A 24,451-nucleotide genomic window follows, 5' to 3' on the forward strand; every position below is an offset into this window, starting at 1 on the left:
AGTGGCCTGAAAACAAACAATCCGCCCTGTTCTATCAAGGCCTGAATGACGACCTTAAAGACGTCTTGGCGCAAATAGACCCCCAGCCTAGAACATGCTCCGCCCTGATTGAACTTACCTTACGCCTGGATCACAGGTTGAAAGAACGTAAAGGGGAACATAAAACCAAAGACAAAACTGTGTTACCTTATGAACATGCAGGGCATGGAGATAAACCGGCCTCATCCTCGGAAGCAATGGATATTGGAGCAGTCCGTGCTTCATTAACGCTTAGTGAGAAGAACTATCGTCGGAAACAGGGTCTTTGCCTGTACTGCGGGAAAAAAGGTCATTTTTTGAGGGAATGTCCAGTGAAACCCAAACCAGGCAGGGGAAGAGGCGGACCGGTAGCAGCAGGAACCTCTAACACGGACCCGGAAAACTGCAAAGCTTGAAGGTGGGCGAAGGGGAACCATCAAGCAAAATATCCATCCCTTCCATTACCCCAGAAACTAACTCAGACCACACGCATCTATTTCTGCATATGTCTACGGTGATTGCGTCTAGGGAACGGAGCATCAGAGCAATGATCGACTCAGGTGCTACCGGATGTTTTATGGACTACTCCGAAGCAGAGCGCCTCGGGGTGCTGTTGATCACAAAAGAACATCCAGAAACGGTTTATGCAGTAGATGGCAAGGAGCTGAAAGCAGGACCCATACGGTATCACACTCCGGACTATGTTTTGTCCTATCAAGGAAGTCATCATGAGGAGATTTCATTTAACATCATCGAAGCGCCTCAATACGGCATCATATTGGGACTCCCGTGGTTGAAGAAGCATGAACCTCAAATCCATTGGACGTCAGGCGAGGTGTCCTTCCGATCCATCTTCTGTAAGGAACATTGTTTTCAGGAAAGGCTGAACCCCTCATGTGCCTTGGCTTTGGTGAGACATGTTGCTACCGCAGCAGAAAAAGAAGTCACTCTTCCCTCTTGCTACAAGGCATACGAGGAAGTATTTAGCGATGTGAAGGTGGAAAATCTCCCTCCCCATAGGTCATATGATTGCCGGATCGACCTTCTTCCCGGGTCTGTGGTGCCCAATAGCAGGATTTACGCCCTCACACTGCCGGAAAACGAGGTACTACGTGCCTACCTGGATAAATATTTGGCCCTTGGGTTCATCAGGCCTTCCAGGTCCCCAGCAGCGTCGCCTCTATTTTTCATTCCGAAGGCGAACGGTGAGAAAAGATGTTGTATAGACTACCGTGCTTTAAATGCCATCACGGTGAAAAATCAATACCCCTTGCCCTTGATACCGGTCCTGTTGGAACAAGTCCGTTCAGCCACTGTGTACACAAAACTGGACCTGAGAGGGGCATATCACCTCGTCAGAATCCGACATGGGGACGAGTGGAAAACCGCATTTAAAACGAGGTATGGGCTATACGAATACCTCGTAATGCCCTTCGGATTATGTAATGCCCCGGCGGCGTTTCAATTCTTTTTAAATGAAGTACTACGAGAATACCTGGATCGCCATGTAGTAGTCTACATCGACGACATATTGATTTATTCCGACTCCATGGAAGAACATGAGGAACATGTAAAACAAGTATTGGGAGCATTGCTTGCACACCACTTATACTGTAAAATTACAAAATGCGACTTCCATGTGTCCACAGTGGAGTTTCTCGGTGTCATGCTCACTCCATCGGGACAAGGGATGGCTGAGAGGAAAGTCAAGGCTATTACGAACTGGCCTCGACCTTGTAATGTAAAGGACATACAGTGCCTGCTGGGATTTGCCAATTTTTATAGGAGATTCATCAGAAATTTCTCCAAACTGGTGACCCCGTTAACCCGCCTGACGAGAAAAGATGTTCCCTTTGAGTGGGACCAGGAAGCACAGCAGTCGTTTGCACAGCTAAAAGCCTCTTTCTCCTCTGCGCCTATTTTGATACATGCCAACCCCGAATTACCGTTTGTTGTTGAAGCCGACGCCTCAGAGTACGCTATTGGCGCCGTCCTTTCACAACGGAAAGAAGACACTGGTGTGCTACACCCTATTGCTTTTATGTCACGGAAATTGAGTGTGGCTGAGGGTAACTATACCATCGCCGAAAAGGAACTGTTGGCGATTCGTGATGCCTTCCTGGAATGGAGACACTGGTTGCTGGGTGCTAAACAGCTGGTTACCGTTTATACAGATCACAGAAATCTGCAGTTCATGCGGGACGCAAGACATCTTACCCCACGACAACTTCGATGGATGTTGTTTTTTGAAGAATACAGGTTTGTGGTAACTTTTCGGCCAGGCTCAAGCAACAAAAAAGCCGATGCGCTTACTCGCCAAGAACTTCCCAATCAACAGTCCTTACCCCCTGAGCGAGCAATAATCCATCCTGCTCAAGTGATCGGCGCAACAGAATCACAAGCCTTTCTCACAGGAGTGAGTAAAGGAGTACAGACGTGTGTGTGGAGGACTTGGCTACACCATCACCCTGAATGGAGAATGAAACATGGAGTGCCCGTAAAAGGGAATCAGGTATTAATCCCAACAATTCCGTTACGAAAACTGGCGTATTCCTGGTGTCATGACACCCCTTGTGCGGGACACATGGGATATGTAAAGACTCTGGAGAAGGTGTTGAGACAGTTCTGGTGGCCTTCGGTGAGACCTGATGTTCGTAAGTGGGTGAGTGAGTGCAGGACGTGTGCACAAATGAAATCCGACAGACAACAACCTCAGGGTCTACTCCAGCCTATGCCCACGCCGGAACAACCTTGGGAGCGGTTTTCAGTGGACTTCATAGTGGGGCTCCCCAAGGATCAAGGAAACACAGCCATTATCGTTGTCATAGATTATCTGACGAAGATGGGTCACTTCGTGGCATGTAAGCAGGTCCCTACGGCTGGTCAGTTGGCTCACCTTCTTTTGGTTCACGTTATAAGGCTACACGGTCTTCCACGCGATATAGTGTCCGACAGAGGGGCCCAATTTACGGCCCGTTTCTGGAAGACCTGGTGTGCAGAACTGCAAATTAAGTCCTCTCTGTCCACCAGTTTCCATCCGCAAACTGATGGGCAGACAGAGAGGCTTAATCAGACACTTAAGCAGTATTTGCGTTGTTATGTACGGAACAACTCGGATGCATGGGTGGACTGGTTGTGGGTGGCAGAGATCGCCTACAATAACACTGTACATTCATCCACACAACATACCCCTTTCTTCTGCACCTATGGGCATCACCCCAGGTTCACTCCTTTGCTACTGCCCAGTACGTGCAACACGCTTCCGGAGGTAAAACACAGGCTGTTGCGGCTACGCAAGGTCTTGCTCGCCGCCCGTAGGAATCTGATTCGGGCCAAATCGGTGTACAAAAAACATGCCGATAAACACCATAGACCGAGCCCTGTGTATAAGTGTGGTGATTTGGTATGGTTGTCCACGAAACACATCAGGTTTCGGAAGCATAGCGTGTTTAATCCTAAATTTATAGGCCCCTACAAGGTTGTGAAACATGTCAATCCGGTGGCGGTGCGTTTGTGCCTTCCGAAGCACCTTAGGATTCACCCGGTGTTTCATGTTTCCTTGTTGAAACCATCCTTGTGCCCCCGCCGTCGGGCGCCCTTGCCTGTTTGGGTGCAGCAGGACCAGGAGTATGAAGTGCACAGTGTCTTGGATTCCAAACGGGTGAGGGGGCGTTTGTACTACTTGTTGGCTTGGAAAGGATTTGGTCCGGAGGAACACTCATGGGAACCTGCTGATGCGGTGCATGCCCCTAGGCTGGTGGCCAAATTCCATGCGGCTCACCCGGATAGTCCTGTGTGAGTCCGGGACCCTTTTGGAGGGGGGATGTACTGTCAGATCTCGAACCCCTTTCCCGTCTCCTTCCTCTCTGTCACCGTCTCCGTAGGTGCAGAAACCAGAACTACGGAGTCCCGAAGCGGCTTGGAATGAACTACACATCCCGGCAAGCCGTGTTGCGCGGCGCACATGTGACGCAGAGGCAAGCGCACACCCGGAAACAAAAAGACGTCGGAGACCTGCGGCGGTGCCGATTATTCAGCTGAACACGGAGTGTCTGGTGCTGGCGTATGGGTAGCGGTAAGCCGTTCTAGGAGGTCTGGATCCTTCATTGTGTTTGAGGGAGTCTTGTGCTTGGTATTGAACACGCAAGCTGCGTGTTGTTCTGTTCTTGGTTAAGCGTGTTGGTAAGGACGCACAAGCAGCGTGTTGGAAAGAGCTGCAACTATCTTTTGATCTTGCTTTGTGTGTACGCGCGGACTGCGTGTGAACACTTCTGTGACATTTATCTCTCAAGAAGAGAGAAAGGACTTTATGGGTTCACGAACATTTGGCTCTGCTGAACTATGATGTGGGTTGCAAGAATCATTGACAACTAAAGTGTATGCGGAGCCACAGCCTGTTTGAACCATTGTATATTTACATTAAGAACTGGGGATGAAATGCAAAGCAGAAAACGTTAAGGCGTATTAACATTGACTGCTGTTCTTTCCTGTTTATTTCCACAACCCTGGTTTGCTTTATTTTCTGTGCAGAAGAATCAGAGAGAGAGATACATTAAGCAAGGGTTCTGTGCTGATAGGTGAGCCGTTTTGAACACTACCTACTAATTAGGTGTGAATGAGCATTGTGTTGGTATTCAAGTGCAGGGATTCATATTGGTTCCTTTTTTACCTTTTCCTACAGCAAAACAGTAGCCCTGGTATTCCCTCACGTCTCGTCTCCTTGCATATAATCCCCAACCTTTCCCCTCTCCAGGTAGGAAAGAAGGATAATCAAGTACCCTACATGTCTAGATAGAAGAAGTGCGAAAACAGTGGGTGAAAGGGGGGGGGGCTTCTCCTTTAATGGTTCGTTCCTTTCTCGTTTCAGATCTCCCTCCCCGCTGCTCCCTTCCTTTCCTTCCCTGGGGGAATTGCTTTTATGGTCTGTGTATATTTCGGACATAGAGGTGGTTCTTCGAGGGGAGGTAGAGGTCTTGCAACACAGCTCCGAAGAGATAGAGGCGGAGCCTGACAGAATAATCGGCCCAAGTAGTTTCTCTCTTCTCGGCTGTGTTGGAAGACACCATGACAACATGGGATGATGTCATGGCTGCACTAGTGCAGGTTCAAACTGAACTCGCAGCTTCTAATAGAGAGGTGGCGGCTGCCCAAGCCGAGAACGCCCAATTAAAAGCTAGAATGGATCAGACCCTTACACCCCAGGCCGTGGGAGGAGGGAGTCAAGGTCCGTCAACCAATGTCACAGTAGAAATGCCGGCTAAAATCCCCTTAGCCCCACCAGAGCGATTCCACGGGGATAACAGCAAGGTACAGGTGTTTCTTACACAAGTGTTGTTACACTTCATGTGCAAACCGAAGATGTTTGCCACAAACCAAGCGAGAGTCGCGTTTTTGATCTCACATCTAGGGGGTGAAGCCGCTCAATGGGCAGTCCCCATAGTACGAAGGGATGACCCATTACTATACGCATGGGAGGACTTCCGTGAGGCATTTGAGAAAACCTTTGATAGGAGGGCTGAGACCTTTTCGGCTGATAGGGACCTGCTTAAATTGAAACAAGGCGGTTCAGATCTAGTGACCTATCTGAACAACTTCCGCCGGCTAGTGGCCGAAACAGAGTGGCCTGAAAACAAACAATCCGCCCTGTTCTATCAAGGCCTGAATGACGACCTTAAAGACGTCTTGGCGCAAATAGACCCCCAGCCTAGAACATGCTCCGCCCTGATTGAACTTACCTTACGCCTGGATCACAGGTTGAAAGAACGTAAAGGGGAACATAAAACCAAAGACAAAACTGTGTTACCTTATGAACATGCAGGGCATGGAGATAAACCGGCCTCATCCTCGGAAGCAATGGATATTGGAGCAGTCCGTGCTTCATTAACGCTTAGTGAGAAGAACTATCGTCGGAAACAGGGTCTTTGCCTGTACTGCGGGAAAAAAGGTCATTTTTTGAGGGAATGTCCAGTGAAACCCAAACCAGGCAGGGGAAGAGGCGGACCGGTAGCAGCAGGAACCTCTAACACGGACCCGGAAAACTGCAAAGCTTGAAGGTGGGCGAAGGGGAACCATCAAGCAAAATATCCATCCCTTCCATTACCCCAGAAACTAACTCAGACCACACGCATCTATTTCTGCATATGTCTACGGTGATTGCGTCTAGGGAACGGAGCATCAGAGCAATGATCGACTCAGGTGCTACCGGATGTTTTATGGACTACTCCGAAGCAGAGCGCCTCGGGGTGCTGTTGATCACAAAAGAACATCCAGAAACGGTTTATGCAGTAGATGGCAAGGAGCTGAAAGCAGGACCCATACGGTATCACACTCCGGACTATGTTTTGTCCTATCAAGGAAGTCATCATGAGGAGATTTCATTTAACATCATCGAAGCGCCTCAATACGGCATCATATTGGGACTCCCGTGGTTGAAGAAGCATGAACCTCAAATCCATTGGACGTCAGGCGAGGTGTCCTTCCGATCCATCTTCTGTAAGGAACATTGTTTTCAGGAAAGGCTGAACCCCTCATGTGCCTTGGCTTTGGTGAGACATGTTGCTACCGCAGCAGAAAAAGAAGTCACTCTTCCCTCTTGGTACAAGGCATACGAGGAAGTATTTAGCGATGTGAAGGTGGAAAATCTCCCTCCCCATAGGTCATATGATTGCCGGATCGACCTTCTTCCCGGGTCTGTGGTGCCCAATAGCAGGATTTACGCCCTCACACTGCCGGAAAACGAGGTACTACGTGCCTACCTGGATAAATATTTGGCCCTTGGGTTCATCAGGCCTTCCAGGTCCCCAGCAGCGTCGCCTCTATTTTTCATTCCGAAGGCGAACGGTGAGAAAAGATGTTGTATAGACTACCGTGCTTTAAATGCCATCACGGTGAAAAATCAATACCCCTTGCCCTTGATACCGGTCCTGTTGGAACAAGTCCGTTCAGCCACTGTGTACACAAAACTGGACCTGAGAGGGGCATATCACCTCGTCAGAATCCGACATGGGGACGAGTGGAAAACCGCATTTAAAACGAGATATGGGCTATACGAATACCTCGTAATGCCCTTCGGATTATGTAATGCCCCGGCGGCGTTTCAATTCTTTTTAAATGAAGTACTACGAGAATACCTGGATCGCCATGTAGTAGTCTACATCGACGACATATTGATTTATTCCGACTCCATGGAAGAACATGAGGAACATGTAAAACAAGTATTGGGAGCATTGCTTGCACACCACTTATACTGTAAAATTACAAAATGCGACTTCCATGTGTCCACAGTGGAGTTTCTCGGTGTCATGCTCACTCCATCGGGACAAGGGATGGCTGAGAGGAAAGTCAAGGCTATTACGAACTGGCCTCGACCTTGTAATGTAAAGGACATACAGTGCCTGCTGGGATTTGCCAATTTTTATAGGAGATTCATCAGAAATTTCTCCAAACTGGTGACCCCGTTAACCCGTCTGACGAGAAAAGATGTTCCCTTTGAGTGGGACCAGGAAGCACAGCAGTCGTTTGCACAGCTAAAAGCCTCTTTCTCCTCTGCGCCTATTTTGATACATGCCAACCCCGAATTACCGTTTGTTGTTGAAGCCGACGCCTCAGAGTACGCTATTGGCGCCGTCCTTTCACAACGGAAAGAAGACACTGGTGTGCTACACCCTATTGCTTTTATGTCACGGAAATTGAGTGTGGCTGAGGGTAACTATACCATCGCCGAAAAGGAACTGTTGGCGATTCGTGATGCCTTCCTGGAATGGAGACACTGGTTGCTGGGTGCTAAACAGCTGGTTACCGTTTATACAGATCACAGAAATCTGCAGTTCATGCGGGACGCAAGACATCTTACCCCACGACAACTTCGATGGATGTTGTTTTTTGAAGAATACAGGTTTGTGGTAACTTTTCGGCCAGGCTCAAGCAACAAAAAAGCCGATGCGCTTACTCGCCAAGAACTTCCCAATCAACAGTCCTTACCCCCTGAGCGAGCAATAATCCATCCTGCTCAAGTGATCGGCGCAACAGAATCACAAGCCTTTCTCACAGGAGTGAGTAAAGGAGTACAGACGTGTGTGTGGAGGACTTGGCTACACCATCACCCTGAATGGAGAATGAAACATGGAGTGCCCGTAAAAGGGAATCAGGTATTAATCCCAACAATTCCGTTACGAAAACTGGCGTATTCCTGGTGTCATGACACCCCTTGTGCGGGACACATGGGATATGTAAAGACTCTGGAGAAGGTGTTGAGACAGTTCTGGTGGCCTTCGGTGAGACCTGATGTTCGTAAGTGGGTGAGTGAGTGCAGGACGTGTGCACAAATGAAATCCGACAGACAACAACCTCAGGGTCTACTCCAGCCTATGCCCACGCCGGAACAACCTTGGGAGCGGTTTTCAGTGGACTTCATAGTGGGGCTCCCCAAGGATCAAGGAAACACAGCCATTATCGTTGTCATAGATTATCTGACGAAGATGGGTCACTTCGTGGCATGTAAGCAGGTCCCTACGGCTGGTCAGTTGGCTCACCTTCTTTTGGTTCACGTTATAAGGCTACACGGTCTTCCACGCGATATAGTGTCCGACAGAGGGGCCCAATTTACGGCCCGTTTCTGGAAGACCTGGTGTGCAGAACTGCAAATTAAGTCCTCTCTGTCCACCAGTTTCCATCCGCAAACTGATGGGCAGACAGAGAGGCTTAATCAGACACTTAAGCAGTATTTGCGTTGTTATGTACGGAACAACTCGGATGCATGGGTGGACTGGTTGTGGGTGGCAGAGATCGCCTACAATAACACTGTACATTCATCCACACAACATACCCCTTTCTTCTGCACCTATGGGCATCACCCCAGGTTCACTCCTTTGCTACTGCCCAGTACGTGCAACACGCTTCCGGAGGTAAAACACAGGCTGTTGCGGCTACGCAAGGTCTTGCTCGCCGCCCGTAGGAATCTGATTCGGGCCAAATCGGTGTACAAAAAACATGCCGATAAACACCATAGACCGAGCCCTGTGTATAAGTGTGGTGATTTGGTATGGTTGTCCACGAAACACATCAGGTTTTGGAAGCATAGCGTGTTTACGGTAATCCTAAATTTATAGGCCCCTACAAGGTTGTGAAACATGTCAATCCGGTGGCGGTGCGTTTGTGCCTTCCGAAGCACCTTAGGATTCACCCGGTGTTTCATGTTTCCTTGTTGAAACCATCCTTGTGCCCCCGCCGTCGGGCGCCCTTGCCTGTTTGGGTGCAGCAGGACCAGGAGTATGAAGTGCACAGTGTCTTGGATTCCAAACGGGTGAGGGGGCGTTTGTACTACTTGTTGGCTTGGAAAGGATTTGGTCCGGAGGAACACTCATGGGAACCTGCTGATGCGGTGCATGCCCCTAGGCTGGTGGCCAAATTCCATGCGGCTCACCCGGATAGTCCTGTGTGAGTCCGGGACCCTTTTGGAGGGGGGATGTACTGTCAGATCTCGAACCCCTTTCCCGTCTCCTTCCTCTCTGTCACCGTCTCCGTAGGTGCAGAAACCAGAACTACGGAGTCCCGAAGCGGCTTGGAATGAACTACACATCCCGGCAAGCCGTGTTGCGCGGCGCACATGTGACGCAGAGGCAAGCGCACACCCGGAAACAAAAAGACGTCGGAGACCTGCGGCGGTGCCGATTATTCAGCTGAACACGGAGTGTCTGGTGCTGGCGTATGGGTAGCGGTAAGCCGTTCTAGGAGGTCTGGATCCTTCATTGTGTTTGAGGGAGTCTTGTGCTTGGTATTGAACACGCAAGCTGCGTGTTGTTCTGTTCTTGGTTAAGCGTGTTGGTAAGGACGCACAAGCAGCGTGTTGGAAAGAGCTGCAACTATCTTTTGATCTTGCTTTGTGTGTACGCGCGGACTGCGTGTGAACACTTCTGTGACATTTATCTCTCAAGAAGAGAGAAAGGACTTTATGGGTTCACGAACATTTGGCTCTGCTGAACTATGATGTGGGTTGCAAGAATCATTGACAACTAAAGTGTATGCGGAGCCACAGCCTGTTTGAACCATTGTATATTTACATTAAGAACTGGGGATGAAATGCAAAGCAGAAAACGTTAAGGCGTATTAACATTGACTGCTGTTCTTTCCTGTTTATTTCCACAACCCTGGTTTGCTTTATTTTCTGTGCAGAAGAATCAGAGAGAGAGATACATTAAGCAAGGGTTCTGTGCTGATAGGTGAGCCGTTTTGAACACTACCTACTAATTAGGTGTGAATGAGCATTGTGTTGATATTCAAGTGCAGGGATTCATATTGGTTCCTTTTTTACCTTTTCCTACAGCAAAACAGTAGCCCTGGTATTCCCTCACGTCTCGTCTCCTTGCATATAATCCCCAACCTTTCCCCTCTCCAGGTAGGAAAGAAGGATAATCAAGTACCCTACATGTCTAGATAGAAGAAGTGCGAAAACAGTGGGTGAAAGGGGGGACTTCTCCTTTAATGGTTTGTTCCTTTCTCGTTTCAGATCTCCCTCCCCGCTGCTCCCTTCCTTTCCTTCCCTGGGGGAATTGCTTTTATGGTCTGTGTATATTTCGGACGTAGAGGTGGTTCTTCGAGGGGAGGTAGAGGTCTTGCAACACAGCTCCGAAGAGATAGAGGCGGAGCCTGACACGCATCATGACTCGCGATGGTCCTCCTATCCAGCTTGCCCGCCCTCCCCCCACGACCTGCTTAACGGAGGCCGCATCATGGGTCCTGGGGGGAGGGCGGGCAAGCTGGATAGGAGGACCATCACGAGTCATGATGCGGACTCCGTTAAGCAGGTCCTATGGGGAGGGCGGGCAAGCTGGATAGGAGGACCATCGCGAGTCATGATGCGGCCTCGGTTAAGCAGCTCCTGGGGGGAGGGCGGGCAAGCTGGATAGGAGGACCATCGCGAGTCATGATGCGGCCTCCGTTAAGCAGGTCCTGGGGGGAGGGCGGGCAAGCTAGATAGGAGGACCATCGCGAGTCATGATGCGGCCTCCGTCAAGCAGGTCCTGGGGGAGGGCGGGCAAGCTGGATAGGAGGACCATCGCGAGTCATGATGCGGCTTCCGTTAAGCAGGTCCTATGGGGAGGGCGGGCAAGCTGGATAGGAGGACCATCGCGAGTCATGATGCGGTCCCTCCAGGACCTGCTTAACGGAGGCCGCATCATGACTCGCGATGGTCCTCCTATCCAGCTTGCCCGCCCTCCTCCTTAAATCTTGGGGCTTCTAGCCTTCGCGATTCAGGCCTTCATCCTGGGTTTGCTTCACTACTGAGTGCTTCAAAGCCTCAAAATCCACCATCTCCAGAAAGGTTTGTCCAGTTAGGACCTGGTTCCCGATTCAGGAGACAAGGGAAGAGATGGAACTGTGGTTGCATCACATGGAGGCGTGGATGGCAGAGCGAATTGCAGTTCTCCACCGGATGTGGTCATCAAGTTGGATGCGAGCAGATGAGGTTAGTGGAGCCGATGTGGCTCTATCTCCGAGGGGGAACTTGGTCAGAGGAAGATATCTTCCTCTACATTAACTGCCGGGAATTGTTGGCCAGGTCTTTCGCCAAAGGCTCTGTGCCGCAGAAATTCTCAGGGTGCATCATCTTGTGGATGGGCAATGATTCAGCCGTCTGTTATCTCAACAAGATAGCGGGCATGAGGTCACGCAAGTTGGTGGAAATCGCTTTTGTCTGCAGCGCAAGAATTCAATGATCGCGGAGCACCTTCCTGGTTCATCCAACACGAACGCCAACTGGAATTCAATGTTGAGGGATGGCAGCAATTGGAAGCTACACCCACCTGTCATCGAATCGCTTTAACTTCTTTGGGGTTCGTATTGGATTGATTTGTCTGATTCACTGCTCAACATGCAGCTGCGCAGTTTTTCAGCGGGAGGCCGGACCCTCTGGCCCTAGCAACAGATGCCTTTCCACAGGACTGCAGTCAGGATCGGATGTACGCCTTTTCTGATGATTCCTTGAGTGGTGGCTCATTTGAGAGCTCAGAGGGCGAACTTGGCCCTAGTATCCAAATCTGGTTACCTGCTTTGATGGATCTCTAAGGCGACTAGCACGTCCTTCTTTTGTCCTTTCAGAAGATTCTGATGGATTTGTTGGTGGGGCTTATACTGCAGGAATCCCTTAAGACTTATGGCATGGCGTCTTTTAGGGTTCGCTGGAGACCACCTATACTTTTGCAGCCAGCTGAGTTCTTTGTCTCTTAATCCTGGTCTACCAACACACAAAACAATACTCGTTGTGTGGTACTGATGGGTCAGTTGGAATGATCCACAATGTATTGATCCGGTGGCGGCAGACTTACCACATGCAGTGAATTTCCTCTCATGTTTGGAAGCGGACGGAATGGTCTATCAATCAGTTAAAAACTTCCACTAGCCCATTTCCGCTGGTCATCTTACTTTGGAGAGCAAACCCATTGGTGAGCAGCCGTTGATTTCTAAGGTTATGGGGGGTATTCACATCTTAAATCCTACTGTCCCTCGCAAATCACACCTATGGGATGTGGACATTGTCCTCAGATTTTTGCAACACTGTCACGAAAATTCCTTCTTATATCTTAAGTGGCTGTCAACCAAGCTGACTCTACTCCTGTGCCTTATTTCTGGCCGCAGAGTCTCGGATGTGAGAGCACTCAAAGTTGCAGGTAGAGTATAAACTCCAAAAGGGGTATCTTTCCAGATTAACAAACGTACAAAGACTTTTTCCAAATGCATTCGTATCCCAGTTTTCTGAACTATTTTCAATTGTGTGTGGTTCAATGCCTCAAGGTTTAGTGACCCAGCCTATTCGCTTTGATCCTACAGGGTAAGTGTGATAGCGCTTCGGAAGCCCTCTGGCCCAGTGACTTCCGCCACTTTGGCATATAGTGTGAAATGGCTGCTAGCTGAAGAAGGTGTGGATCGGAGTATGTTTGGCGATCATTTTGTCAGGTGGGCTATGGCCTCCAAGTCTTTTAGTTTGGGATCTTGTATGGAAGACATCATGGGAGCTGCTGATTGGTCCACAGACTCTACTTTTAAACATTTCTATTATAAGCCTATTGTGAATGTTGCTTCTGTGGAGGTGGATCAGCTTTCACCAGGCACAATCTAAGCCCCATGTCCTCACACAGAGTAAAACATTTTCAAGCATTTGCATCTAGAATTTTCAATTCTATTAAGGATGCGGAGGCGAGGATTATCCCACCGATATGGTATTTTTCGCAATGTAAACTAATGCTCTGTTTGATTGTATTGTTCCCTCCCCTTAAATAGAATATGTGGTATAGGGTGGAGATTACTTCCCTTCCTTTTTGTGCTGCAGGTGCAGAGCTGAATGGGTCCCAGGATACCTTTTGGAGTTTCCCGTTAATGTTAATGATCTCGTACCAGTTGCGTGTGAAGATACCATGGTTCCATCTTCTCTGCTGTGGTCTGACCATGGAACACATGTTTATCAACACCCTGACAATACTCAATGCTATTCAAAGGTTTGGTTGGTCAATGGAAGTGCCTTTCTTCTGATGATCAGAATCAGAACACAGTTTGAAATCGGAATTTTTGTTTTCTGATTTATACTCAAACAGAAGAATGAACTGTACAATAGAAAATTACTATTGTTTGTGATTATAAAGTCTTTAACTCAAATTAAAAACATCAAATAAGAAATATTTCAGAGGGAGCGGGGACAGAGCTCAGGATTCACACATTTTACACTCTGTTGAATCCTCACCCAGAGAACTGAAGGCCTGGTGGATTTCCTTCATCACGTTCCTGTACAGCTCCTTCTGCCACCGGTGTAACAGCTTCCACTCCTCTTCGGAGAAACACGCAGCCACATCCCGAAACTCAAGTAGAGCCTGGAACAAAGTGTTTTACATCATACTTTAATGTTCAGTGTTGACACCAGTATGAGGTAAATGGAGATGGAAATTCAAGTAAAACAGAATGTTACAATTGATTTTAAATAGGGGGTCCCAGAGTGAATGATTGCGACAACATTTTTCAGAGAAGCAGCATGCCTCCATTATTCACATGGTTATTAAATGCAGCAACAACGGTCACAAAAATCTTAAAACAAGTAAACTTTACACATAAAAAAGCATATTATACAACTCTTTGCTCCATGGCCAAAATGTGCCAAACTGGTATTACAATGTTTTAATTGAGATAAAAGTTGAGCCTATATTCTCTTTTTTCAAATCTGAAGGTGGTGGGTTATGCCAAAGATAATATCATGTATCACAGCCTATAAAATCCAGCACTGTTTGCTACTCTTGCTGGGTTGCTCTAGCGCCTTACTGTATCTCAACAGATGTGACATCCTCGAACTCTTCCTCAGCCGTAGTGTGGTCCCCTAAACCCTATCATCACAGAGTGCGCCTTTCCAGACTCCTCCCCTGTCATTAGTGTCCCCCACAGACTCTCCTCCAGTAGAAGGCCCCCCCACTCTTCCTCCAAACCTGAAGACTCTCCAATAGTTTTCTTCAGGAGCAGTGTATGCCCCAAGACTTCTCCTAATGAGCTCTGGACTTCTCCCTGCCATTCCAAGGAAACCTTAGAATCTTTCTCTGTAGCTGTGTGGTCCTCCGCCCTCTGGTGTCCCAGACTATTCCTAAGCAGCTCTGGCTCCACTCGACTCTTCCTCTGTAGTTGGGGCTCCCCTAGTCTCTTACCCTGTAGCTGGGGCTCCAGTAGACTCTTTCTCTTTAGTCGGGGCTCCCCTGGACTCTTCCTCTGGAGTTGGGGCTCCCCTAGACTCTTCCTCTGGGGCCATGCTTTAGAGCTCCTTGGGGCCCTGCCTCAGAGCTCTTTGGGGCCATGCTTTAGAGTTCCTTGGAGCCATGCTTCAGAGCTCTTGGGGGGGAATGCCTCAGAGCTCCTTGGGGCCCTGCCTCAGAGCTCCTTGGGGCCCTGCCTCAGAGCTCACTGGGGCCCTGCCTCAGAGCTCCTTGGGGCTATGCCTCTGCCTATGAGCCTCCTCTGGGCCATGCGTCTCACCTCACCTGGCCTGGCTGCACCTGTTTCTCTGTCTGCACTGGGGGCACCCCTGCTCACCCTTGTTGACCCCTGCTCACCTCTGCTGATCCCTGCTGACCCCAGCTGACCTCTGCTCACCCCTGCTGACCCCAGCTGACCTCTGCTCACCCCTGCTGACCCCAGCTGACCCCTGCTCACCTCTGCTCACCCCTGCTCACCTCTGCTCACCTGTGCTCATCCCTGCTGACCCCTGCTCACACTTGCTCACCCCTGCTTACACAGAGGTGTGGCGCCGCGGCTAGAGCGACTGACTCTGGAATCTAGGGATCACGGTTCGATCCCTGGCACCGGCGGCAGATTAGCTCAGCACCATGTGACTCTGGGCAATAGTTTGCTTAATCTTCCCGACGGCCCCCAGCGCCTAGAGACCCTTGCGGGTGATTGTGCGCTTTACAAATGTGGATTATTATTATTATTATTATGCTCACCTCTGCTTACCCCTGCTGACCCCCTGCTCACACTTGCTCACCCCTGCACACCCCTGCTCACCTCTGCTCACTCCTACTCACTTCTGCTCACCTCTGATCACCTATGCTCACCCCTGCTGACCCGTGCTCACACCTGCTCACCCCTGCTGACCCGTGCTCACACCTGCTTACCCCTGCTGACCCGTGCTCACACCTGCTCACCCCTGCTGATCTCTGCTCACCCCTTCGGACCTCCTTGGGGCATGCCTTAGAGCTCCTTGTGGCCATGCCTCGGTGCTCCTTGGGGCCATGCTTCAGAGCTCCTTGGGGCCATGTCTCAGATCTCTCTGGGGCCATGCCTCAGAGCTCATTGGGGCCCTGCCTCAGAGCTCCTTGGGTGCATGCCTCAGAGCTCCTTGTGGCCCTGCTTCAGAGCTCCTTTGGGCCATGTCTCAGATCTCTCTGGGGCCCTGCCTCAGAGCTCCTTGGGTGCATGCCTCAGAGCTCCTTGGGTGCATGCCTCAGAGCTCCTTGGGGCCCTGCTTCAGAGCTCCTTAGGGCCCTGCCTCAGAGCTCCTTGGGACCCTGCTTCAGAGCTCCTTGGGGCCCTGCCTCAGAGCTCCTTGGGGCCAAGCCTCAGAGCCCCTTGGGGCCATGCCTCAGAGCTCCTCGGGCCCTGCCTCAGAGCTCCTTGGGGCCCTGCCTCAGATCTCTCTGGGGCCATGCCTCAGAGATCCTTGGGGCCCTGCTTCAGAGCTCCTTGGGGCCTTGCCTTAGAGCTCCTTGGGCTCCATGCCTCAGAGCTCCTTGGGGCCCTGCATCAGAGCTCCTTGGGGCCCTGCCTCAGAGCTCCTTGGGGCCATGCTTCAGAGCTCCTTGGGGCCATGCCTCGGACCTCCTTGGGCCTCATGCCTCAGAGCTCCTTGGGGCCATGCTTCAGAGCTCCTTGGGGCCCTGCCTCGGACCTCCTTGGGCCTCATGCCTCAGAGATCCTTGGTGCCATGCTTCAGAGCTCCTTGGGGCCCTGCATCAGAGCTCCTTGAGACCATGCCTCAGAGCTCCTTGGGGCCATGCTTCAGAGCTCCTTGGGGCCATGTCTCAGAGCTCCTTGGGGCCCTGCCTCGGACCTCCTTGGGCCTCATGCCTCAGAGATCCTTGGTGCCATGCTTCAGAGCTCCTTGGGGCCCTGCCTTAGAGCTCCTTAGGGCCCTGCTTCAGAGCTCCGTGGCCCCCATGTCTCAGAGCTCCTTGGGGCCCTGCTTCAGAGCTCCTTGGGGCCCTGCTTCAGACCTCCTTGGGTCTTTGGTTAGAGCTCCTTGGGGCCCTGCTTCAGAGCTCCGTGGGCCCCATGCTTTAGCGCTGCTTGGGGCCCTGCACCAGAGCTCCTTGGGGCCTTGCCTCAGAGCTCCTTGGGGCCCTGCCTTAGAGCTCTTTGGGGCCATGACTCGGAGCTCCTTGGGGCTCTGCCTCAGAGCTCCTTGGGGCCATGCTTCAGAGCTCCTTGGGGCCATGCTTCATAGCTCCTTGGGGGCATGCCTCAGAGCCCATTGGGGCCATGCCTCAAAGCTCCTTGGGGCCATGCTTCAGAGCTCCTTGGGGCCATGCCTCAGAGTTCCTCGGGGCCATGCCTCAGAGCTCCTTGGGGCCCTGCTTCAGAGCTCCTAGGGGCCATGCTTCAGAGCTCCTTGGGGCCATGCCTCAGAGCTCCTGGGGGCCTTGCCTCAGAGCTCCTTAAGGCCATGCCTCAGAGCTCCTTGGGGCCCTGCCTTAGAGCTCCTTGGGGCCATGACTCAGAGCTCCTTGGGGCCATGACTCAGAGCTCCTTGGGGCTCTGCCTCAGAGCTCCTTGGGGCCATGCTTCAGAGCTCCTTGGGGCCATGCCTCAGAGCCCATTGGGGCCATGCCTCAGAGCTTCTTGGGGCCATGTCTCAGAGTTCCTCGGGCCCTGCCTCGGAGCTCCCTGGGGCCATGCCTCAGTGCTCCTTGGGGCCATGCCTCAGAGCTCCTTGGGGCCCTGTCTCAGAGGTCCTTGGGCCATGCCTCAGAGCTCCTTGGGGCCCTGCTTCAGAGCTCCTTGGGGCCATGCCTCAGAGCTCCTTGGGGCCATGCCTCAGAGCGCATTGGGGCCATGACTCAGAGCTTCTTGGGGCCATGCCTCAGAGCTCCTTGGGGCCCTGCTTCAGAGCTCCTTGGGGCCATGCCTCGGAGCTCCTTGGGGCCGTGCTTCAGAGCTCCTTGGGGCCATGCCTCAGAGCTCCTTGGGGCCCTGTCTCAGAGGTCCTTGGGCCATGCCTCATAGCTCCTTGGGGCCCTGCTTCAGAGCTCCTTGGGGCCATGCCTCAGAGCTCCTTGGGGCATTGCCTCAGAGCCCATTGGGGCCATGACTCAGAGCCCATTGGGGCCATGACTCAGAGCCCATTGGGGCCATGACTCAGAGCTTCTTGGGGCCATGCCTCAGAGCTCCTTGGGGCCCTGCTTCAGAGCTCCTTGGGGCCATGCCTCGGAGCTCCTTGAATCCGTGCTTCAGAGCTCCTTGGGGCCCTGCTTCAGAGCTCCGTGGGCCCCATGCCTTAGCGCTCCTTGGGGCCCTGCCCCAGAGCTCCTTGGGGCCTTGCCTCAGAGCTCCTTGGGGCCCTGCCTTAGAGCTCCTTGGGGCCCTGCCTTAGAGCTCCTTGGGGCCATGACTCAGAGCTCATTGGGGCTCTGCCTCAGAGCTCCTTGGGGCCATGCTTCAGAGCTCCTTGGGGCCATGCTTCAGAGCTCCTTGGGGGCATGCCTCAGAGCCCATTGGGCCAAGCCTCAGAGCTCCTTGGGGCCATGCTTCAGAGCTCCTTGGGGCCATGCCTCAGAGTTCCTCGGGGCCATGCCTCAGAGCTCCTTGGGGCCCTGCTTCAGAGCTCCTAGGGGCCATGCTTCAGAGCTCCTTGGGGCCATGCCTAAGAGCTCCTGGGGGCCTTGCCTTAGAGCTCCTTGAGGCCATGCCTCAGAGCTCCTTGGGGCCCTGCCTTAGAGCTCCTTGGGGCCATGACTCAGAGCTCCTTGGGGCTCTGCCTCAGAGCTCCTTGGGGCCATGCTTCAGAGCTCCTTGGGGCCATGCCTCAGAGCCCATTGGGGCCATGCCTCAGAGCCCATTAGGGCCATGCCTCAGAGCTTCTTGGGGCCATGTCTCAGAGTTCCTTGGGCCCTACCTCGGAGCTCCCTGGAGCCTTGCCTCAGTGCTCCTTGGGGCCATGCCTCAGAGCTCCTTGGGGCCCTGTCTCAGAGGTCCTTGGGCCATGCCTCAGAGCTCCTTGGGGCCCTGCTTCAGAGCTCCTTGGGGCCATGCCTCAGAGCTCCTTGGGGCCATGCCTCAGAGCCCAATGGGGCCATGACTCAGAGCTTCTTGGGGCCATGCCTCAGAGCTCCTTGGGGCCATGCCTCGGAGCTCCTTGGGGCAGTGCTTCAGAGCTCCTTGGGGCCCTGCCTCAGAGCTCCTTGGGGCCCTGCCTCAGGGCTCCTTGGGGCCATGCCTCAGAGCCCATTGGGGCCATGACTCAGAGCTTCTTGGGGCCATGTTTCAGAGCTCCTTGGGGCCATGTCTCAGAGTTCCTCGAGCCCTGCCTCAGAGCTCCCTGGGGCCATGCCTCAGAGCTCCTTGGGGCCATGCCTCAGAGCCCATTGGGGCCGTGCCTCAAAGCTCCTTGCGGCCATGCCTCCGAGTTCCTCGGGCCCATGCCTCAGAGCTCCTTGGGCCGAGCCTCAGAGCTCCTTGGGGCCAAGCCTCAGAGCTCCTTGGGGCCATGCTTCAGAGCCCATTGGGCCATGCCTCATGCCTCAGAGCCCATTGGGGCCATGCCTCAGAGCCCATTGAGGCCATGCCTCAGAGCTCCTTGGGGCCCTGCCTCAGAGCTCCTTGGGGCCGTGCCTCAGAGCTCCTTGGGGCCATGCCTCAGAGCCCATTGGGGCCATGCCTCAGTGCTCCTTGGGGCCTTGCCTCAGAGTTCCTCGGGCCATGCTTCAGAGCTCCTTGGGGCCATGCCTCAGAGCTCCTTGGGGCCCTGTCTCAGAGCTCCGTGGGCCTCATGTCTCAGAGCTCCTTGAGACCATGCCTCAGAGCTCCATGGGGCTATGCCTCAGAGCTCCTGGGGGCCTTGCCTCAGAGCTCCTTGGGGCCATGCCTCAGAGCTCCTTGAGACCATGCCTCAGAGCTCCTTGGGGCCATGCCTCAGAGCTCTTTGGGGCCCTGCCTTAGAGCTCCTTGGGGCCATGCCTTAGAGCTCCGTGGGCCCCATGTCTCAGAGCTCCTTGGGGCCATGCCTCAGACCTCCTCGGGGCCATGCCTCAGATCTTCCATGGGGCCCTGCCTCAGAGCTCCTTGGGGCCATGCCTCAGAGTTCCTCAGGCCCTGCTCAGAGCTCTGTGGGCCCCATACCTCAGAGCTCCATGGGGCTTTGCCTCAGAGCTCCCTGGGGCCATGCCTCAGTGCTCCTTAGGGCCCTGCCTCAGAGCTCCTTGGGGCCCTGCCTCAGAGCTCCTTGGGGCCCTGCCTCAGAGCTCCTTGGGGCCCTGCTTCAGAGCTCCTTGGGGCCCTGCTTCAGAGCTCCTTGGGGCCATGCCTCAGAGCTCCTTGGGGCCCTGCCTCAGAGCTCCTTGGGGCCCTGCTTCAGAGCTCCGTGGGCCCCATACCTCAGAGCTCCCTGGGGCCATGACTCAGAGCTCCTTGGGGCCATGTCTCAGAGCTCCTTGGGGCCATGCCTCAGAGCTCCTTGGGGCCCTGCTTCAGAGCTCCTTGGGGCCCTGCTCAGAGTTCTGTGGGCCCCATGCCTTAGAGCTCCTTGGGGCCCTGCATCAGAGCTCATTGGGGCCATGTCTCAGAGCTCTTTGGGGCCATGCTTCAGAGCTCCTTGGGGCCATGCTTCAGAGCTCATTGGGGCCCTGCCTCAGAGCTCATTGGGGCCCTGCCTCGGAGCTCAATGGGGCCATGCCTCAGAGCTCCTTGGGGCCCTGCTTCAGAGCTCCTTGGGGCCTTGCCTCAGAGCTCCTTGGGGCCCTGCTTCAGAGCTCCTTGGGGCCATGATTCAGAGCCTCCTCTGGGCATGCCTTAGAGCTCCTTGGGGCCCTGCATCAGAGCTCATTGGGGCCACGTCTCAGAGCTCCTTGGGGCCATGCTTCAGAGCTCCTTGGGGCCATGCCTCAGAGCTCATTGGGGCCCTGCCTCAGAGCTCATTGGGGACCTGCCTCAGAGCTCATTGGGGCCCTGCTTCAGAGCTCTTTGGGGCCCTGCCTCAGAGCTCCTTGGGGCCCTGCCTCGGAGCTCTTTGGGGCCGTGCCTCAGAGCTCCTTGGGGTCATGCCTCAGAGCCCATTGGGGCCATGCCTCAGTGCTCCTTGGGGCCTTGCCTCAGAGTTCCTCGGGCCATGCTTCAGAGCTCCTTGGGGCCATGCCTCAGAGCTCCTTGGGGCCCTGTCTCAGAGCTCCATGGGCCTCATGTCTCAGAGCTCCTTGAGACCATGCCTCAGAGCTCCATGGGGCCATGCCTCAGAGCTCCTGGGGGCCTTGCCTCAGAGCTCCTTGGGGCCATGCCTCAGAGCTCCTTGAGACCATGCCTCAGAGCTCCTTGGGGCAATGCCTCAGAGCTCTTTGGGGCCCTGCCTTAGAGCTCCTTGGGGCCATGCCTTAGAGCTCCGTGGGCCCCATGTCTCAGAGCTCCTTGGGGCCATGCCTCAGACCTCCTCGGGGCCATGCCTCAGATCTTCCATGGGGCCCTGCCTCAGAGCTCATTGGGGACCTGCCTCAGAGCTCATTGGGGCCCTGCTTCAGAGCTCCTTGGGGCCCTGCCTCAGAGCTCCTTGGGGCCCTGCCTCGGAGCTCTTTGGGGCCGTGCCTCAGAGCTCCTTGGGGTCATGCCTCAGAGCCCATTGGGGCCATGCCTCAGTGCTCCTTGGGGCCTTGCCTCAGAGTTCCTCGGGCCATGCTTCAGAGCTCCGTGGGCTCCATGCCTCAGAGCTCCATGGGGCTTTGCCTCAGAGCTCCTTGGGGCCCTGCCTCAGAGCTCCTTGGGGCCCTGCTTCAGAGCTCTGTGGGCCCCATACCTCAGAGCTCCTTGGGGCCATGACTCAGAGCTCCTTGGGGCCATGACTCAGAGCTCCTTGGGGCCATGACTCAGAGCTCCTTGGGGCCATGCCTCAGAGCTCCTTGGGGCCCTGCTTCAGAGCTCCTTGGGGCCCTGCTCAGAGTTCTGTGGGCCCCATGCCTTAGAGCTCCTTGGGGCCCTGCATCAGAGCTCATTGGGGCCATGTCTCAGAGCTCTTTGGGGCCATGCTTCAGAGCTCCTTGGGGCCATGCTTCAGAGCTCATTGGGGCCCTGCCTCAGAGCTCATTGGGGCCCTGCCTCGGAGCTTATTGGGGCCCTGCCTCGGAGCTCATTGGGGCCATGCCTCAGAGCTCCTTGGGGCCCTGCTTCAGAGCTCCTTGGGGCCTTGCCTCAGAGCTCCTTGGGGCCCTGCTTCAGAGCTCCTTGGGGCCATGATTCAGAGCCTCCTCTGGGCATGCCTTAGAGCTCCTTGGGGCCCTGCTTCAGAGCTCATTGGGGCCACGTCTCAGAGCTCCTTGGGGCCCTGCTTCAGAGCTCCTTGGGGCCATGCCTCAGAGCTCCTTGGGGCCATGCCTCAGAGCTCATTGGGGACCTGCCTCAGAGCTCATTGGGGCCCTGCTTCAGAGCTCCTTGGGGCCCTGCCTCAGAGCTCCTTGGGGCCATGCTTCAGAGCTCCTTGGGGCCATGCCTCAGAGCTCCTTGGGGCCATGCCTCAGAGCTCATTGGGGACCTGCCTCAGAGCTCATTGGGGCCATGCCTCAGAGCTCCTTGGGGCCATGCCTCAGAGCTCATTGGGCCTCATGCCTCAGAGCTCCTTGGGGCCCTGCTTCAGAGCTCACTGGGGCCCTGCCTCAGAGCTCCTTGGGGCCATGCGTCTCATCTCACCTGGCCTGGCACCCCTGCTCACCCCTGCTCACCTTTGCTCACACCTGCTGACCCCTACTGACCCCTGCTCTCCCATGCTGACCTCTGATCTCCTCTGCTCACCCCTGCTCTGACCCCTGCTGACCTCTGCTCACCCCTGCTGATCTCTGCTCACCTCTGCTCACCCCTTCTCACCTCTGCTCACCCTGCTCACCTCTGCTCACCCCTTCTCACCTCTGCTCACCTCTGCTGATCTCTTCTCACCTCTGCTGATCTCTGCTCACCTCTGCTGATCTCTGCTCACCTCTGCTCACCCCTTCTCACCTCTGCTCACCCTGCTCACCTCTGCTCACCCCTTCTCACCCCTTCTGAGCTCTGCTCACCTCTGCTGATCTCTGCTCACCTCTTCTGAGCTCTTCTCACCTCTGCTGATCTCTGCTCACCTCTGCTGATCTCTGCTCACCTCTGCTCACCCCTTCTCACCTCTGCTCACCCTGCTCACCTCTGCTCACCCCTTCTCACCTCTGCTCACCTCTGCTGATCTCTTCTCACCTCTGCTGATCTCTGCTCACCCCTGCTGATCTCTGCTCACCTCTGCTCACCCCTTCTCACCTCTGCTCACCCCTTCTCACCTCTGCTCACCCCTGCTGATCTCTTCTCACCTCTGCTCATCTCTGCTCACCCCTGCTCACCTCTGCTCACCCCTTCTCACCCCTGCTGATCTCTTCTCACCTCTGCTCATCTCTGCTCACCCCTGCTCACCTCTGCTCACCCCTTCTCACCCCTGCTGATCTCTGCTCACCCCTGCTGATCTCTGCTCACCTCTGCTCACCTCTGCTCATCTCTGCTCACCCCTGCTCACCTCTGCTCACCTCTGCTCACCCCTGCTGATCTCTGCTCACCCCTGCTGATCTCTGCTCACCTCTGCTCACCCCTGCTGATCTCTGCTCACCTCTGCTCACCCTGCTCACCTCTAGTCACCCCTTCTCACCTCTGTCACCTCTGCTCACCCCTGCTGATCTCTGCTCACCCCTGCTGATCTCTGCTCACCTCTGCTCACCCCTGCTGATCTCTGCTCACCTCTGCTCACCCTGCTCACCTCTAGTCACCCCTTCTCACCTCTGTCACCTCTGCTCACCCCTGCTGATCTCTGCTCACCTCTGCTCACCCCTGCTCACCTCTGCTCACCCCTGCTGATCTCTGCTCACCCCTGCTGATCTCTTCTCACCTCTGCTCACCTCTGTCACCTCTGCTCACCCCTGCTGATCTCTGCTCACCTCTGCTCTCACCCCACTGCTCACCTCTGTTGACCCCATGCAGTGGGACCCCTCCCCAGGGGGCACTCACCTCTGGCCCCTCCCTGGACACGTTTCTTCTGCCTTTCATGGCTCCAGCTCCTCCTCCAGACGGACAGACAGACTCGCAGATCCTGGATGCAGAAGAGCTGCTCGGGGTGTGATGCTTCTGATAGGAGGCACTACCTCTGCGCAAGCGCGGAGCAGACACGCGTTAGTGCGCATGTGCATCGTAGTTCTATCCTTTTGCGCATGCGCGTAGCGGACACGCGCTAATGCGGAAACGCAAAGGTTTAAAATTCTTTAGCGCATGCGCATTAAAAGGGAGCGCTTCCGCATGCGCAGCATGGCCGAGGTATGTGCCTGTTACGCGTCGGCGTTCATGCGCATGCTCACAATTGCCAGGGTAGTGACTCCTCGCGCAGGTGCAATGGGGACACAGGGTATCGGTGTCACTGCGCATGCTCGGCGCAGGGTCATGGCAGAGGAAGCAGCGCATGCGCAGGACCGGAGGATTCAAATCCACTGCATGTGGAGGATGGGGCCTTTGTGTATTTGTTTGTTTGTTTGTTTCTCTTTTTCTGCGTCTTTATATGGAGAAGCGTGGCAGCGGTGCTCGATAGAGGGAAGGAGCAGCATTTTGTTTGCTTTCGATACTTGCACCAGTGCCACCAGTGCCTACGCAATGTCTGTTCTTGTGTTTGAGTGTCCTCCATTTATTGCAGTATTTTGCCTCTACTTGTACATTGTATGCT

The 24,451-nt window shown here is 54.0% G+C and overlaps 1 protein-coding gene across 1 annotated transcript in view; it reads right to left on the reverse strand.

Moving 5' to 3' along the window:
* The window catches only part of LOC147729427 (uncharacterized), a 326,741-nt gene extending 302,919 nt beyond the window's left edge, over positions 1-23,822 (reverse strand). Inside the window, exons 1-2 of the mRNA XM_086959847.1 lie at positions 23,749-23,822; positions 13,751-13,877 (exon numbers count right to left, since the gene is read on the reverse strand). Coding sequence (XP_086815973.1) covers positions 13,751-13,877; positions 23,749-23,787 — 166 coding nt within the window. The 5' untranslated portion in view covers positions 23,788-23,822. The remainder of the gene's footprint in view (positions 1-13,750; positions 13,878-23,748) is intronic.
* Between the last annotated feature and the right edge of the window lie 629 nt (positions 23,823-24,451).

This window comes from Lissotriton vulgaris, chromosome 2_2 (assembly GCF_964263255.1).
Source record: "Lissotriton vulgaris chromosome 2_2, aLisVul1.2, whole genome shotgun sequence".
Lineage (NCBI taxonomy): Eukaryota > Metazoa > Chordata > Amphibia > Caudata > Salamandridae > Lissotriton > Lissotriton vulgaris.